Source organism: Tachyglossus aculeatus, chromosome 3, assembly GCF_015852505.1.
Source record: "Tachyglossus aculeatus isolate mTacAcu1 chromosome 3, mTacAcu1.pri, whole genome shotgun sequence".
Taxonomy (NCBI): domain Eukaryota; kingdom Metazoa; phylum Chordata; class Mammalia; order Monotremata; family Tachyglossidae; genus Tachyglossus; species Tachyglossus aculeatus.
In genome coordinates, this window is record NC_052068.1 from 74,368,050 (window position 1) to 74,386,115 (window position 18,066).

An 18,066-nucleotide genomic window follows, 5' to 3' on the forward strand; every position below is an offset into this window, starting at 1 on the left:
CTAGAGTGGGGGAGACATACATTAATATAAATACATAAATTACAGCTTGGTTAGGCCTCGCCTCTCCTGGGCACCAGGTAGATAGTGTCCCTCCAGGAGGCCGGAGAGGAGCAGGAGGCAATTTGTCTGCCCTTTGCAGTTCTGGAAGAGGCTGGGCCTCAGGGGAGTTGGGCTGAGTTTAACCCTAGTTCTTGCCACTCACCCAGGAGTTTGGGGAGGTCTTGGGTTGAGGAAGGGAGAATTTAACCTGAGTGGTAGGTAGGTAGGTGGTATTTCACTTAGTTTGGAGAATGCTACTTTTCCCCCGGTCCTGACCAAAGGCTTAATGCTTCAGTCCTCGATATTTAACTTCTACAGGATTAAACGAAGAAATGTGCAATTTGCTAACTATAATAGAACGCTTATAAGGTTGTCTGGAAAATCCGGAAAGAGGGGTTAAAAAAAGACTAGATACCATCTGAACACCCTCTAGGAGAACTTGAAAAATGAATTCAAAGTATTTTCCCCCTCCCCATTTTACAGGCATTAAAGCAAATATAAAATTAGATTTACCTTGATTTCTTTTTCAGAATCCTCTGCTTCTGGGGGAATCAAGGAATTTACACTTGTCATTTCATTATTATGGAAAGCCTGGATAGCTTCTTGCACCAGTGTGTCGACCGAAAGTATCTGAATCTGAAAGGCTAAAGCGGATGTAACAGAAGATTTTAAGGAGGAATTTTCATTATGGAAAAAGACAACACTCCATGTAAATTCATTGTTAACTACAGTGGGCTTCAGATGGTCTTATACCCTTTCAGGGATTTTGCTTCTGACTGAAAGCTAGCATAGAAAGAGCCTTTGGCTTGTAAAAACCAAAGGATCCCAGAGTTAATCAGTGAAAAACTCAGTTAAGAAGGGCTTTCTTCTTGAGCTCAATTTCCCCCCATTGTCCAAGTTTTTCCATAATTAAGCTCTTGGGGAGGAGAATTCCCTCTTTCAGGCCAGCAGGGAACCATTTACTGTTTTATGGATGCACTGCGTGAATGGTTGTCTTTTGGCCTGGAAAAAATGAATCTGCCTCCACAAGCAACTAATATTCCCAGAGCGATTTAGCCGTGAGGGAGAATGAACCATTAGGGATAAGTCAGCCGGTTTCCATGTGACCTCACAAAATTTCAAAGTGGACTTTGAGCCTTGCAAAATTGCCAGATTTTTTGGCAAGGTTTCTGGGCTGGCCCTGCTCAGTGTGAACCAGTTTGGCTCTGGTGTCACCCAACCCCAGCCAAACCAAGGGACTGTGTGCCCTTGACCTAACCAGAAAAGACATTTCCTCTTTCTTCCCAGAGAATGGAACCTCACCAGCTCAGCCCAGCCCAGCCCATTCATATATAGGAGTTGTCTTTTTTGCTGCTCCCAACATTAGCCCTATAGAGCCACCACTATTCATTGATCAATCAATGATACTTACTGTACATTCACCGTATGCAAAGCACTGTACTACTACACGCATAGGAGAGTACAATTCATTCATTCAATCGTACTTATTGAGCGCTTACTGTGTGCAGAGCACTGTACTAAGCGCTTGGGAAGTACAAGTTGGCAACATATAGAGACGGTCCCTACCCAACCTCACAGCCTAGAAGGTGTCATAGAGTTGGTAGACAAGATACCTGCCCTTAAAAAACTTATGATCTAGAAGGGAAAACTGATTTGGGGTTTGCAACACACTAACTTTCTACTTTTTTTCTTGTATTACAGATCTATGTCATGATTTTGCCCTTTTGAAGTCAACTGGTCAGTCAACAGTGTTCTGTAGCTTGTGAGTACTTAAAGCATTGAAAGAGGCATGTGGCATTTTATATTCAAATGCAATCTTATTAAGAGCTACCATTAACACAGGTAAGAAAATCAAAGCCAAATTTTACCTTCTTCCAAATACTTTGAACACACGGTTTTACCACTAAGCATTTTTCCCAGGATGCATCCCTTGATAGCAAATGGGGGAAATGGTGGTGAAGAATATTCCGACGTTGGAGTGGAAGCATCGTGCATAAGTCTGTGAAGCACGTGGCCCAGTATGTTATTGTTGGAGGAAGGTAAGTTTACATTCAACTCTTCAGGCACACTCCAGTCCTCTATCATGGTCTGCAGCAAAAGCAAATGTGAAACTTTGACAAAATGATAAAATATCAGAATTTTTTTTATTCTAAAACAACTAGCACTGTATGAAAACATGTATTTTAAATGAACCTAAATGCCATTATTTTAATTACAGTGATGAAACATTTCCCTAAACTAGAAAGGCCAGGTGCGACCACCTGATATAAATCGTCAATCGTATTTATTGAGCGCTTTCAAATACCTTTCTAACTCTACAAAAAAACGTTTCAATACCTTTTTCATTTAACACAAAGGTGCAGATATGGTACTGGATTAGTAAAGGTGATAATGAGTGAGAATGGTCGTTTTAATGTTCTGATGGGTCTTTGGCAATAGAAGCATTTGGAGACCCCTGAGCCAAAATTCTGACTTCCTTCAACCTACTCAAGGCACTGACCCAGGCCTCTTTTTATTAATAAAAATAATAATAATAACTAGTATTTGTTAAGCACTTATTCTGTGTATCTGGGGTGGATACAAGTGAATCCAGTTGGACACAGTCCCTGTCCCACGTGGGGCTCACAGTCTCAATCCCCATTTTACAGATGAGGTAACTGAGGCACAGAGAAGTGAAGTAACTTGCCCAAGGTCACACAGTAAACAAGTGGTGGAGCCAGGACTAGAATCCATGGCCTTCTGACTCTGAGGCCCATGCTCTATGATAATAATAATAATAATGATGGCATTTATTAAGTGCTTACTATGTGCAAAGCACTGTTCCAAGCACTGGGGAGGTTACAAGGTGATCAGGTTGTCCCACAGAGGGCTCACAGTCTTAATCCCCATTTGACAGATGAGGGAACTGAGGCACAGAGAAGTTAAGTGACTTGCCCAAAGTCACACAGCTGAAAATTGGCGGAGCCAGGATTTGAACCCATGACCTCTGACTCCAAAGCCCGTGCTCTTTCCACTGAGCCATGCTGCTTCTCTTCTCTTATATTTTTGACTCAGAGCACTAACTGCAAGGGAGGAAGAAGCAGTGCAGAGAGGAGGCTGTAGTTGTATTGTTGGATTGACAGCTATGGACCCCCTTGCTGACTGTGGCAGAACCCTTTAATAATAATAATAGTGCTGGTATTTGTTAAGCGCTTACTATGTGCCAAGCACTGTTCTAAGCCCTTGGAGGTGGGATACAAGGTAAACCAGGTTGTCCCACGTGGGGCTCATTGTCTTAATCCCCATTTTACAGATGAGGGAACTGAGGCACGGAAAAGTTAAGTGACTTGCCTAAAGTCACACAGCTGACAAGTGGTGCAGTCGGGATTCAAACCCATGACCTCTGACTCCCAAACCTGGGCTCTTTCCATTGAGCCATGCTGCTTCCTTAATGCCATGATACCTCTGAGCATATCTGCCCACCCTGTGGAGGCAATTGGGACAATGCCTCCCACAGCCAAAATAATTGATTTCCAGATTTGCTCATCCTAGATCTCTGACAAGACCTGAGTATTTCCAGTCAGGGCTTAAATGACCCAAAATCCTTGATTTTTGACCATTAACTCAGCCTTTCCAAGCTTTCGTCTCCCCCAAACTCCCTATTCTCTTTTCACCTCTAAATGTCAAATAAAAAGGAAACTGAACTGAATGCTATCTTGGGAATCCCTAGGGAAGCCATAGAGAAGTCATCTCATTTGGGCTGAGGTCTTCAGAATGTGCATCAGAAAACGGGTAGGAATGAAAGAGTAGTAGTTTTTCTGATAAGATGTACACAAATTCTATTTAGTGTGGAATGTGCACTACACCAGCCTGCAATCATCATAGGTTATTTTCCATGTCCAACATTTTTCTGCTTCCCCAAAGTACTAAACTAAGAAAACACAAGCAAGTTCCACCACAATTTTGTTTATAAGCAATTTTGTTTATAAAAATAAAACAGAGAGAATGGGCCAAACAGACTAAGCTCATTTTAGGTTCAGTGACTCATTTCTTTCAAGGCAGCCAGCAACGAATACGTGGGTCGATGCTTCTTTCTGTGTTTGGTCAAAATCAAAGATAATGTTTCCCAACTATTTTAAAACAATTCAATCTTTGATCTCCTTTTCAAGAGTAGAGATCAGTTAGAGCATAGAAAACTAACGATTATAGGTGCAAAGAACGTATGGGATGGATTTGCATCCATCACACATCCATCTTTAGGTTCGCCCACGTTGTGGGAATAGTTGGAAACTGGAAGGACAGCTTTATAAACCAAAACTTGGAATGCCTGATGGCCTCTGGCCTAGAAGCAGTCAATGCAGATGTGGGCCATTTTCAAAATTGTAGCCAAGAATTCAAAGTTTCCATTTTCCATTTGTACTTTTCCTTCCTAGTAACCTGAAGAAAAGTTAGCCCCATAAATATGCTGACCAAAAGTGAACTCCTTATCTCCCTTTCTAAATCACCTCCTCTTCCTATCTTTTCCATCGCTATTCAAAACAACACCCTCTTTCCTGTCACACAAGCTTACGACTTTGGTATCATCTTAGACTCCTCTCTTTCACTTGCCTTGTGCATTCGGTCTCTCTCTAAATCGTTCCAGTTTCTTTTCTATAATATACCATGCATCTGCCCTTTCTCTCTATCCTTCCATGCTCTGATCATTTTATCCACTTGGATTCCAGAAACCATTTCCTTCCTGATCTCTCTTCCTTCAGCCTTTTGACTCTTCAACCTATCGTACGTGATCCCAGGGGAGTAGAGTTGCTTCCAATTAAGTTTAGATGAAACAAGTACAGAGTTTTCAGCTAGGCTGGGCGGCAACAGGACTGATACAAAGCATGAGTACATAATGAATTCAGAAGTGCTTGCTCCCCAAATTCCATCCCAGAATGTGGGCAGCACTCTTTTGGGCTGGAACGTAGTAGATTAAAATATAACAAAACACAAAAAAGGGGACTACACCCAATAGTTCTATTTATTATCCATTAAATCCTCCTCATTCCACTAATTTTTCTCTCTACTCAATTAGTGAAATGAGAAGGTTTAAGAAGGGTTTAGATTCACAGACAATAGATCTATGATTGCTCGCTAGAGAGGAAGCTAAGGGTTTTAGGTTAAGCTTCCCCACTCATGAAGATTGATGTAAAGAGGGCAATCACATTGTTTCTTTGGTGCCACTTTCTCACACAGAAAGTGGCACCAAAGAAAGTGGGTTGAATGGGTCACTGGTCTGAGCTAGAATGGTTTTTCTTATTTTCTCAAAAATTCAACTCCTTCTTGGTGGTTTCTGAGATAAAGGCCACCTGGCTTCAGTCATTCCATTCACTGCAATTATTTGTTTTTTTTTTAAATGACACTGAATGCCAAGTCCTATACCAAAAACTGGAGTAGATACAAGATAATCAGGTTGAACATAGTTCCTGTCCCACATGGAGTTTACAGTTTAAATAGGAGAGAGAGAGTAAGATTTAATCTCCATTTTACAGAGAAGGTAACTGAGGCACAGAGAATTTAAGGGACTTGCCCAAGTCATGCAGCAGACAAGTAGCAGAGCTGGGGCTAGAACCCAGGCCTCTGACTACTAGAATGGGGATTTTCCCACTAGGCCACACTGCTTCCCATTCCCTCATTAAAACTCCATGCTCAGAGAATTTTCCAAACAAAAAGTTGGTATTTTCTTACCTACATTTTTCTGCTTTTTGTATCTTAGGTGTCTGCATCTTAGGGCCTGGTCTATCTGCGGTCCCTTCTCTCATTGCTACTTCTCTCTTCGGGCTCCTGCCAAAGTGGCCAGCCATAGTGCCTTCACGGAAAGTCTTTTCCAACAGACCGGCTAGCCTGACTTTCTCTTGGGACTATGTCCATTTATTGTTGCATTGTGCTCTCCCAAGCGCTTAGTACAGTGTCCACACATAGTTAACACTCCATAAATATGACTGAATGGATGAATGAATGAATGCAGCTACCCTGATGGTTCCAGACTCAGCCTCAAAATCTTCTTTCCCTGCCTTTCGCTTCTCCAGCTCTGGCTCTTGTTTCTCCACTGCCCGCCTTTTTCTATTACACTGTGAGAAGTCTGTGAGGAGGGCAAAGGACTTGGCAGTGACCCAGCAGAGACTATTTCTATTTCACATTGAGATTTTTGGGTTTAGCCTTTCTACCACAAGATTGAAAACTTTTATAAGACAAGGATTGTCTTCCACCTCCTTGTACACTCCAAAGTGCCTATATCAGTGTTCCACACACACTAGTCACTCTGTACACATTATTGACAAACTGATCCATGTCTTAGCAAATGAGACAAATTACAGGCCTGAAGAAAGTATATTAAAGATTGTAAAAGATGGTACCAACAAATTTGAACAGTGTAATGTTAACCATTTTGTCTATGAGAATGGCAAAATGGGATTAACACAAACCCAAAATGGATTTCCATTCTTGTCCTGCCAAAGTCTTGCCTACACAGTGAAGATTGGATATGATTATGCAGCTTTACTTTGAGCTAACTATCCTGCTATTAAATCTAAGACCTGGCTCTTAGGCCATTTTGGCTGCTCAATGAGATAAAAATGTCAGAACATAAATAATGCCATAGAACCTCAGGTCAACAAACTCATTAGACCAATAACCTAGGGTAAGAGAGAAGCAATATGGCCTAGTGGAGAGAGAGTCAGGAGACCTGTTCTAGTTTAGGCTCTGCCACTTGCCTGCCAGTGCTAGTCACTTAACCTCTCTGTGCCTCAGTTGCCTCAGTTTCCCCAATTGTAAAGAAAGGGGTAAGATACCTGTTCTCTTTCCTCCTTTGATTGTCATCCTAAGGGACAGTCACTGTGTCTGATCTGCTTACATTGTATCTATCCAGTGTTTTGTACCAGGCTTAGCACAAAGCATCTTGGTGATTGTTGTCTTTCCTGGAACACAATTGAATGTTTATATGGATACATAATAATAATAATAATAATAATAATGTTGGCATTTATTAAGCGATTACTATGTGCAAAGCACTGTTCTAAGCGCTGGGGGGAACACAAGGAGATGAGGTTGTCCCACGTGGGGCTCACAGTCTTAATCCCCATTTTACGGGTGAGGGAACTGAGGCACAGAGAAGTGAAGTGACTTGCCCAAGGTCACACAGCAGACATGTGGGGGAGGTGGGATTCGAACCCATGACCTCTGCCTCCCAAGCCCGCGCTCTTTCCACTGAGCCACGCTACATCATCTAACGTTCCCAACCTTTCCCTCTAATAAGCTGTTATGGGTTTCTCAGTGGTTCCTTTTTTTCAGTTCCTTCTTGAATCTATTAATATTTCCTCTCTGACCAAATTCCTGTGGTCACAGATTTAATTTTCTTACTACCTATTGTGTGAAAAAGTACTTCCTTTTGTTTTGAACCTCTATCTCTTGCCTAGACTGTGATTCCCATGAGAAGCAGGGTCTGTGTCCAACTTGATTATCTTGTAATAATAATAATAATAATATTGGTATTCGTTATGTGAAGCACTCTTCTAAATGCTAGGGGGATACAAGGTGATCAGGTTGTCCCACGTGGGGCTCACAGTCTTAATGCTCATTTTACAGATGAGGTAACTGCTTCTCTTGTATCTACCCCAGTGGTAGGTACAGTCCTTGGCACATATTAAGTGCTTAATAAATACCAAGATTAGAGTGGATGTCACCTAACTGTGCTCTTGAGAGCAACCATTCAAAGTTGGCACTGCTTGAGCTCTCTATGATCATGTCATGTCTTTCAGGCTAAAGATTTCTCTTTTGCATTTTCCTCTCAAATGAGAGGTACCTCATCTTCTCACCGGCCGCTGTGACTCCTCCCTTTTACTCTTTTCAGTGTTTACTTGAAAATATACTGGCAGGTCAACAAATGAATCAACTGGAAACTTCTCCCCACTTTATAAGACGAAGTGGTTCAAAGGTTATGTTTTAGAAATAGACTGCCAGGAAAGGAAGTCCTGCTGGTAAGTAAGTTTGCCCCAGCTGGTACCTGATATCTGAATATTAATAATTATAATGGCATTTATTAAGTGCTTACTATGTGCAAAGCACTGTTCTAAGCTCTGGGGAGGTACAAGGTCATCAGGTTGTCCCACGGGGCGCTCATGGTCTTCATCCCCATTTTACAGATGAGGGAACTGAGACCCAGAGAAGTGAAGTGACTTGCCCAAAGTCACAGAGCTGACAGTTGGCAGAGCTGCGATTTAAACCCACGATCTCTGACTCCAAAGCCCGTGCTTTTTCCACTGAGCCACGGCTAAACATAGTTTAATTTCTTAAAGATATGAACAAAATGTACCAAAATTATAAATGAAATAAAACTGCATGAATACAAAGCCATGAAAACGGATATCCAGTTTACTCATTGGCATTGAGTTCCGAACTGACTTCCTCATCTGACAATACAAGATCCTCCCTTGGTCATCTAGTAAAGACCAAGTTCTGAAGAGTTTTCATTTGGAACTTTTTTGATTGATTACAGTTTTGCATTTTTTCTTCAGACAAATTGAAATTTCAAATCTATGTAGTCCATCTAAGCTAATAATACCCTGCAGTTGTACATGCCTTAATTTTTTAAATTGATTTTTTAACGATACATAACGTTACATATAGACATTTCCTGTTTCTTCCCTAGAAGAGAATAGTAGCAATGGACCCGTGGGTGGGTCTAATCTGAACCTGTTGTTCTGGGGGTGCTTATACAGGGCGACTGGAATCGGCTCTCATTCCAATTCCTGTTCCTGACAGGGGGCTGCCAATTGAATCGATTAATCAGTGGTATTTATTGAGCACTTATTGTATGCAGAGCCCTGATCTAAGAGCTTAGGAGAGTACACTTCAATAAGAATAAGCTACAATATTTACTGTTTGCAGAACACTGAATTAAGAGCTAGGGAAAGTACATGACGTGGTGGAGAGAGAATGGACCTGGGAATCAGAAAGTCATGGGGTCTAATCCCAGCTCTGCCACTTGTCTGCTATGTGGCCTTGGGCAAGTCACTTAACTTCTCTGGGCCTCAGTTACCTCATCTGTAGAATGGGGATTGAGACTGTGAGACCCACGTAGGCAGGGACTGTGTCCAGCTCGATTTGCTTGTATCCACCTCAGTGCTTAGTACAGGGCCTGGCACACAGTAAGTGCTTAACAAATACCACCATTATTATTATTATTATTTACACTGCAGTAGAGTTGGTAGGCACTCCCTCTCCCCATGACTTACTGGTCTAGAGGGGAAGACAGACAATCCTGTAAATAAAAATAAATTGAAGTGTTTAGAATTAGAAAAACAAGATTCTTTTAGCAGTGTCCTGAAGCAGCATAGTTGGTTTTCCTTTCACTCTATGATAAAGTGCCCATAAATGTTTCCTACATTTAGGCAGATACTGTCTTTCAATGACAGCTTCTGTTCATCATTTTTTTCTATTAAAAAGCTAGATTAGTGATGGTATATACGATACAGTTATCGGATGCTTAATCACAACTCCTTGCTTATAAAGTTGCAGTAGGGATGGTTAAATCTTTAATATTATGAATATTAGTTATAGTAGTAATAATAATTATTGAGAACCCACTGAGTTTAGTATCCTGAAAAAAATGATTGGAAATTATAAAATAAAGAGGTTACTTGTTCCCTGTCCCCCCATAGCTTATTCTCTAACACAGATCCTGATTTAAGAATTGGGTGTCTTTACAAAGCATAACTTAATGATTGTCCACATGACTAATTGGAGAAGCAGCATGGCTCAGTGGAAAGAGCACGGGCTTTGGAGTCAGAGGTCATGGGTTCAAATCCCGGCTCCGCCAATTTTCAGCTCTGGGACTTTGGGCAAGGCACTTCACTTCTTTGTGCCTCAGTTATCTCATCTGTAAAATGAGGATTAAGACTGTGAGCCCTCCATGGGACAACCTGATCACCTTGTAACCTCCCCAGCGCTTAGAACAGTGCTTTGCACATAGTAAGTGCTTAATAAATGCCATTATTATTATTATTATGATTATTATTAAGGAAAAATTTCAGAGTTCATTTCTGACAACAAAATGTGTAAAGACCAAGCTTTGATCTATTAATTGAGGATGATAAAACCCTAGTAGAAAAGCCCATCAAGGCAGCAGTAACTCATTGTTCCTGCAGAATTAGTGAAGTCACAAGTATCAGTTGGTGAAAACTATATTAGAAACAGGCGTTTTCCTCATGCTTGTTTTAAATTTATTCCAAGATAATCTAGCATGCACTAATTGTTGACGGGCTAGTCAAAGGTATGAATTTACCTCATGAAACTAAAAATCATGGGAGTTTAGCCCAAATAAAAGTAAAGAACCAATCTCCCTAGCTTTGCCACAAAGCCCTACCAATATCCTCTTACATGAACACTCATGCTTATCTAGTTCTGATTCTTTTTGCGCCAAGAAGGGGAACTAGGCCAAATCTTAAATCATGCAAGGAGAGAATGAGAGGCAAGTGGAACAACAAAAATCATTCTTGTTTGCCTTGTCAATGAGGATTTAAATCTGGAGCCACCAGAAAACATATATCCAGAAATTAGGGGATTGTTGACCTTCGCCTTGTTTCGTACTTTAAATTGCAACACTATGATGCAATGTACGTATTTGTGTATGCTGTTTTCATAATACACTTTGTTCTTCAGAGTAAAAGGATCGGTAAATGCGGCATGTGTGAAGCTATGATCAGGGTTTTGTTTTTTTTTTTTTAATCATTCCTTTCTACAAAAATATCAAAAGCCAAAAATTAAATTAACAGGGCTGCCAAACATTTATGCACTCCTAACAAAAGTTTACAATTTCCTGCAAAAGTAAATGTAGCAGTTGCTTCAGGATGTGGGTAAAACAACATTTCACTGTGGTAACCATTTCCCAAACAAGAAAAAGTTAGAAAGACAAATTTTACTAAACTGAAACCTAAAAAGTAGTCCAACTTACTACTTAACTGCAAGCCACATGTTTACAACGCTTGCGCTACTTCCAAAATAACTCAAATAAATATGTTCGCTTCTAAAACAGTAGAATTGATGATAATTTAGTCGGATAAAATCCTGCCTAGTTCAAGAAAAAACACTATATACTTTATTCTGGTCAGGATATTTCACCTTCAGTTGTTCAAACCATAAGATTGTTACAATCATTATTCCAAAATTGCAGAAAAGACAATTTTTGCATGTCCCACTTTATCTCAGATAAGTAGATATGTTCAAAAAATGTATCCAATTTATCAAATTTAAAATGTAATGGAAATTTAGCTCCTGTTACTTCTGCATAAACTCTCCCTTCCTTCTCTTTCCTAACTGTAACTCTGAACAACTTTGTCATTTTCTTTGATAATCACATTTAGACAAGATTATGATCAATCAGTGGCACTTATTGAGTGCTTATAGGGTGCACAGTGCTAAGTGCTTGGAGAATACAATACAACAGAGTTGGTGGATGCATTCTTGGCCCACAAGAAGCTTACAGACTAGCGGGGGAGACGGACATTAATATAAATAAGTACATAAGTGCTATGGGGCTGAGGATGGGGTGAATATCAAATGCTCAAAGGGTACAGATCCAACTGCTTAAGTGACACAGAAGGGAGGGGAAGTTGGCAAAAAAAGGGCTTATTCTGGGAAGGCCTCTTGGAGGAGATGTGACCTCTTAGTGTGAAGAGAGTGGTGGTCTGGCGTATATTGGGGATATGGGAGCTCCAGGCCAGAGGGAAGAAGTGGGGAAGGGGCCAGTGTTGAGACAGACGAGATGGAGGGACAGTGAGGACGTTGGAGCTAGAGAAGTGAACTGTGGAGGCTGGGCTATAGTAGGAAATCAATAAGGTAAGGTAGGGAGGGGCGAGCTGATTGAGTGCTGTGAAGCCAATGGTTAGGAATTTCTCTTTGATGTGGATGTGGTTGGGCAACTACTGGAAATTCTTAAGGAATAGGGAGAACTGGACAGAATGGATTTTTCCAAAAATGATCCAGGCAGCAGAGTGACGTGTGGACTGGAAGGGGGAGAGACAGGAGGGAGGGAGGTAAGCAACGAGGCAGGTTCAGTAGTCAAGGTGGGATAGTATAAGTGCTTGGAACAGTGATATTGATCAGCTTGGTCATTACCATTCCCCTTCCACTTTGATGAAGACATGCTATGACTTTGCTTTCTCCTTAAATTCCACATCAAATTTAGATCTGGCCTCATTGACTCATATGTATAATCTATGGAGGTTCTCATGCTTCAAGTCTCCTTTCTATTGTTTCATTCCTGTAGTTTAGCCAAGACCAAGGGTCTGGCTCACTCTTTTTGGATTACCTAATTTCATTCAGTCCTTGACAATTAAGAAGTACCATGCACCAAAGCCCTCTTCTCCTGTCTTACCTATTATGAAATAAAGAAGAGGGAAGAAGAAAATAATGTAATATAGCTGATTTAATAGATCATCCACGGTTGATGCTTTCATGCCGGATAGTTCCTCAATAATTGAGATTGAAACCACCTTGAGAATATTAGCAATATACTAAAATAACACTGTTAGCAGTTCTAAATAACAATGCTGCAATTAACAAATAACAGAGTACGATGAAACTGTAGTCACATTTTATGTTAATTCTCATTTCACAAGCTAAAAATAATGAATACAAAATGCAGCAATAGCAAATTTAACAGGTGCTATTAAAATTATTTATTGGGGTGCATTATTTTAGCTTTTGCCATATCAGCTTGGAATACCTTATATTCATTATAATCTTTCTCATCTAGCAAAGCCATTTTATCCAGTTCTGTTAGTTGCTCTGCAGTGGGCTTAGCTGGCAAAGAGTCAAAAGTTGCTTGTTGATATATTGGTTTCCCATTAAAAAATAATTCCTTCCAATCCCGCATCAATTTAGGTGGAATTAAACTGTAGAAGTAAAACAAAGCAAGGAATTAATTATGTCGAGGGAGCATGAAACATCAACTCTACAAAATTAATTTGAGCTTTGTACTGTCTTGATACTATAATAAGATCAATTTGAATGTGTTTCTATTAAAATGGTGCAATATAAATAAGAAGATATGAGTAACAAACAAAAAGTGAATTCAATTTAAATGGCTGTTAAATTTGTAATTATGGTAAACTTGCATCAAATACAGGAGTTCTAGGTGTTGGGCATTTTTTTTTCCAAGAATCAATTCAACCAATTGAATGGAGACACACTGCAGCAAAGTTCCCACAGTCAGTGGAAATTCTGGGAATAAAATGGGGCTAAATGGCATTAGCCATTAGAATTTATTAGTCTTTACAAATTATGATTTTTAACATGTTTTAATCACATATGCCACTCATTTAATATGTTCTTCCTTTATTTTTGGTGTTGCAATAATAATAATAATAATATAGAATTATTGGAAATGACTCATTTGAATGAAAAATAGCTTTGTAAGAGAAATGTTGTAACTTCCCACTTTGGAGTGAAATTTTTGAGGTCACCATGTTGTAATAACATGAAGATTTACTACTTAGTCTGGAGTTACTACTTAATAGGAGTTATACATCCATTTTTAACTATTTGATAAGCATTACTGGTTTCTTTGCAGACATTCAGGGCTGCCCAAAATGTTCATCTCCAGCATTATCTTTGTAACACATCTTGCACAATGAAATGCATGGAAACACTGACACAAGTTTATCTAAACTCATAGTAGTGCAGGCTGATATTATCTTGGCTCCTATATGTAACTACTTCACAGTATTTCAATCGCCTCCCCACTCAGGTTCTTCTGGGTTTTGTGACATAACCACTATATTTACTTTGCATGCATGTAGCACTCTTTTCCTCTAAGAACTTAAAATGTTTTACCAACTGCGAAAATGTATTACAACATTTTTCATGGCAGCGATAGAGTTAGGCATGCTGTCAATAAATATTTATTGAATATTCATATGGTGCCTAGGTGTCTCTGCCCAAGGAGCCCCCAGACTCAGGAGCAGAGGGTAGGCAAAAACTTTTCCACACTTGACCCTTCCACTACTGAGTGGAGGAAGGTACCCCAGCCCAGGAATGGAGGGATGACCCAGTAGATCTACATTTTGAATACTGAGAAGGGATGAGTTGGACTTGAGACAATTCTACCTATAGTAACGAGATGATGCTTGGGACCCTCGCCACTCCAACCCTGCTCCCTGCCGTAATGAGCTATCAAATTTCCTCCTGCTGAGGGAATTAAATTGTTGGATTTTAACTTGAAGCTGTGAATTTAGAATTGTTACTCATTAACTCTTCTTTATGCCTATCCTTCCCACTTAAGGTTACCATCTTCTTTTGGGCCAGCAACTGGGTCTTAATCACTTTTCACATATTTTCTCCCATGTTTATTTCAATATTTCAGGCACTTACGTACCAACAGTGATGATAATGATTTTGGAGTTCAGCTGGGGCACAGTAATGAAACAATTATATATATATATGTAACAATTAGCAGTGTGACTTAGTGGATAGAGCACAGGCCTGGGAATCAAAAGGACCTGGGTTCTAATCCTGGCTCTGCCACTATTCTGCTATGTGGCTTTGGACAAGTCACTTAACTTCTCTTTGTCTCAGTTACTTCATCTATTAAATGGGAATTAAGACTGTGAGCCCCATGGGGGACAGGGACTGTGTCTGACCTGACAACCTTTTATCTACCCCTGAACTAATAGAGTGCCTGGCACATAGTAAGCAGTAAATAAATGTCATTTTAAAAAACATGCATTTGTAAATGGGTATATAAAAGACCTGTCTCATCTTACTGCTCTGCAGTGCTTAAAACAGTGCTTTGCACATAGTAAGCACTTAAATAATACCATTATTATTATTATTATTATTGTTATTATTATTATTATTATTATTATTTGCAGACTTGCAATCACTACAGTGTTTTTCAAAAATTTTCAAATTTCATAGACTCATAAATATTTGGAAGACAGAGAAGTTCACCAACAGATCCTCAGTCTTAGAGTTGGGCTTCTTTCACAATGCAGAACTCATAAATGTTTGGGGTGCCAGGCCACTGACAGCATGTCCAGGAGTAGGATCTTGCAGAGGTTAGATTTCAGAACTGGAAAACTCAAACCTGCTTTGCAACCAGCTTTCATTCAGCACATCAGGGCACTTATCATTTCTTATAAATTGTAGTGGGCTTGGGGACTGAAATGGCCCCCCCCACCCCCATACCCCAACAACCACACTTTTCTACCATTTCCTTTCACTTCTGCCCAATTGCCCTCCATTATTCATTTCCTTCCAAGAGTTCATGGAGGAAAAGAATCCCATCAAAGAGGATGCATAAAGGAAAACTGTGGAACTAGTGATTCCACTGAATCTCTACGTTTCAGTTACTTCATCTGTAAAATGGGAATTAAGACTGTGAGCCCCATATGGGACAGGGACTGTGTCTTACCTGACAACCTTTTTATCTACCTCAGCACTAATACAGTGCCTGGCACATAGTGAACACTTAATAAATGCCATTTAAAAAGCATGCATTATTATTCATTTCCTTCCAAGAGTTAATGGAGGAAAAAAAATCTCATCATAGGGGATGGATAATTTGTCATGGATCGAGCTGGGAGGAAAACTGTGGAACTAGTGATTCCACTAAATGATTTTGACTCCTTTATGTTGTCTCCTTTATCTAATTATTAAGAATTAAATTTTCTTTTTAAATTTGCAAACCCTAGTGTTTTACATTCTTTTCCATTCTCTTTACCCTAATTTATTATTCCTCCATCATCAGGACCAATAAAATCCACTTACTTGTTTGTCAACATACGGTATTCTCCTATTTTAGTTGATAAATCAATAATGTGAGCCAGTATTTCCCCACATATCGAATAATGTTTTTTATAACGAGACTGAGCTCGTTCAGCAAACAGTTTTTCATGAAGTTCCATTTCTTTCAGGGCTTGTTCTTCATAATCAATTTTTGCTTGTTTAGCAAGAGCCTAGAACACAAAATTGATTGATTTAAGGACCATTTTAAACTTGCTTCAACCAATCTCGACACTAGCAAGAATAACAGAGTTGTTCTTCATGATGGAAGAGGACGTTACTACCAGTGATATTTAATAGGTAATCAATGTATAAAATGCAGTTGAAATAACTGACACACTACTGAAAGTTTCTTAACTTCTCTGGACCTCAGTTACCTCATTAATTCATTCAATCATATTTATTGAGTGCTTACTGTGTGCAGAGCACTGTACTAAGCACTTGGGGAGTAAAAATTGGCAACATACCTCATCTGTAAAATGGGGATTAAGACTGTGAGCCTCGTGTGGGACATGGACTCTGTCCAACCTGATTAACTTAGTACACTGCCTGTCACATAGCAAATACTTAACAAATACAATAAAATATAACCCTTTGGAATTCTGATGTAGTTACTCTTAAATCCAGGGGTAATTTCCAATTCTGGAACTTCCTAACCCATAACCTTGGCTATGAAATAGACATTCCATTCCAGCCTGATGTGTACCACCTGTTTTCTTCAGCAGCCGTCAGTTAATCTTCATCACCTAAAGTTGAATTTCAAGGTACTTTTAACTTTTTTCTTCTGGTCACTTCACTTAGAGTTCCATTTTTGCTATTCATATAGTAGCTGCTGGAGTATTCTGTTTTCATTTATTCTCCTCCCAAACCCCATCAGCAAAGCTATGTAATAAGCATCGATTGCTTTCATGCAGTAGAATTACACAGACTGTATTTTTGGACTGTGTTGCCCTTCCTTGTTATGGAACAAGGACTGCATATGCAGTTTTGTAAAATTATCATCTGATCTCCAAAAACCCTTCCAATGGAAAGATCATGAAAACGGAATCTGAAGCATATTTTTGAGGCCTTAGTAATCCAAAGAATTGGAATGCGTGAACCGTCCACACTGTATTGCTTTAATGTAGAGAAACAAATCAACTTCAATGATTATTGAGTAATTGTTATACATACTCAAGCAGGGCATGTGTGAAATTCCACATCATGTCATTTGGAGGAATCGTAATTCCCTAATGTTTTGTTTAGCTCACCACTTGCAAAATCCAGCCATCTTGTGGAACTCCTCTTCGCTCCACCCTACCAATCTAAACCGGCTGAGTTCTCTAGACATGAAAGCCCCTTTCCTAATTTATTTCAAGGCCTGTCTCAATCAATCAATCAATCAATGGTATTTATTGAATACTTACTATGTGCAGAATACTATAATAAGCACTTGGGGGAATACAATATAATAGAATTAGCAGACACTTTCCCTGCCCATAATGAGCTTACAGTCTAGAGGACACCCCCTGTAGACTGTAAGCTCCTTATGGAGTTGTTGAATTTACTTCCCCATGCACTTAGAACAGTAGCCCCAGCATATAGGTGCTCAATATTGTACCATTGATTGAATAAAGTTCTCCTTTTCTCGTTTGGGTGAAATGGCTTTGGAAGCCTACATACGGTGTCATAAGAGATCTGCAAATTCAAATGATGCACTTAAAAACAACTATCATTACATCTCAAGTTTTTTTTTCCAAGTTCTGAGAAGATTGACTCCCATCGAGTACCCCTCCGGCTACTAAGGTAAAATGAAGAGGAAGGTTTAGTAAATTATCCAGAGGATCAGGCAAAAAATAAGCTGAGGAAAACTGAAGGGAAAGTGTTCTTTTGTCTAAATGATTCAGATTGGCTATTAGCACAGACCAAATTGAAGCTCTCTATTGCACGATTCCTGTGTCTGTGAGACAGAAATGTTTATTCATTCATTCATTCCATTGTTTTATTGAGTGCTTACTGTGTGCAGAGTACTGTACTAAGCGCTTGGGAAGTACAAGATGGCAACATATAGAGACGGTTCCTACCCAACAACGGGCTCACAGTCTAGAAGGGGGAGACAGACAACAAAACAAAACATGTGGACAGGTGTCAAGTCATCAGAACAAATAGAATTAAAGCTAAATGAACATCATTAACAAAATAGAATAGTAAATATGTACAAATAAAATAGAGTAATAAATTTGCACAAAC

At 39.6% G+C, this 18,066-nt stretch overlaps 1 protein-coding gene across 5 annotated transcripts in view; it reads right to left on the reverse strand.

Moving 5' to 3' along the window:
• Positions 1-18,066, reverse strand: part of SPEF2 (sperm flagellar 2) — a 175,501-nt gene that overhangs the window by 106,741 nt on the left and 50,694 nt on the right. For all 5 annotated transcript variants that reach the window (XM_038744378.1, XM_038744380.1, XM_038744379.1 and 2 more), the window contains exons 9-12: positions 15,823-16,010; positions 12,779-12,947; positions 1,908-2,127; positions 553-683 (exon numbers count right to left, since the gene is read on the reverse strand). In XM_038744378.1, the coding sequence (XP_038600306.1) occupies positions 553-683; positions 1,908-2,127; positions 12,779-12,947; positions 15,823-16,010 (708 nt within the window). The remainder of the gene's footprint in view (positions 1-552; positions 684-1,907; positions 2,128-12,778; positions 12,948-15,822; positions 16,011-18,066) is intronic.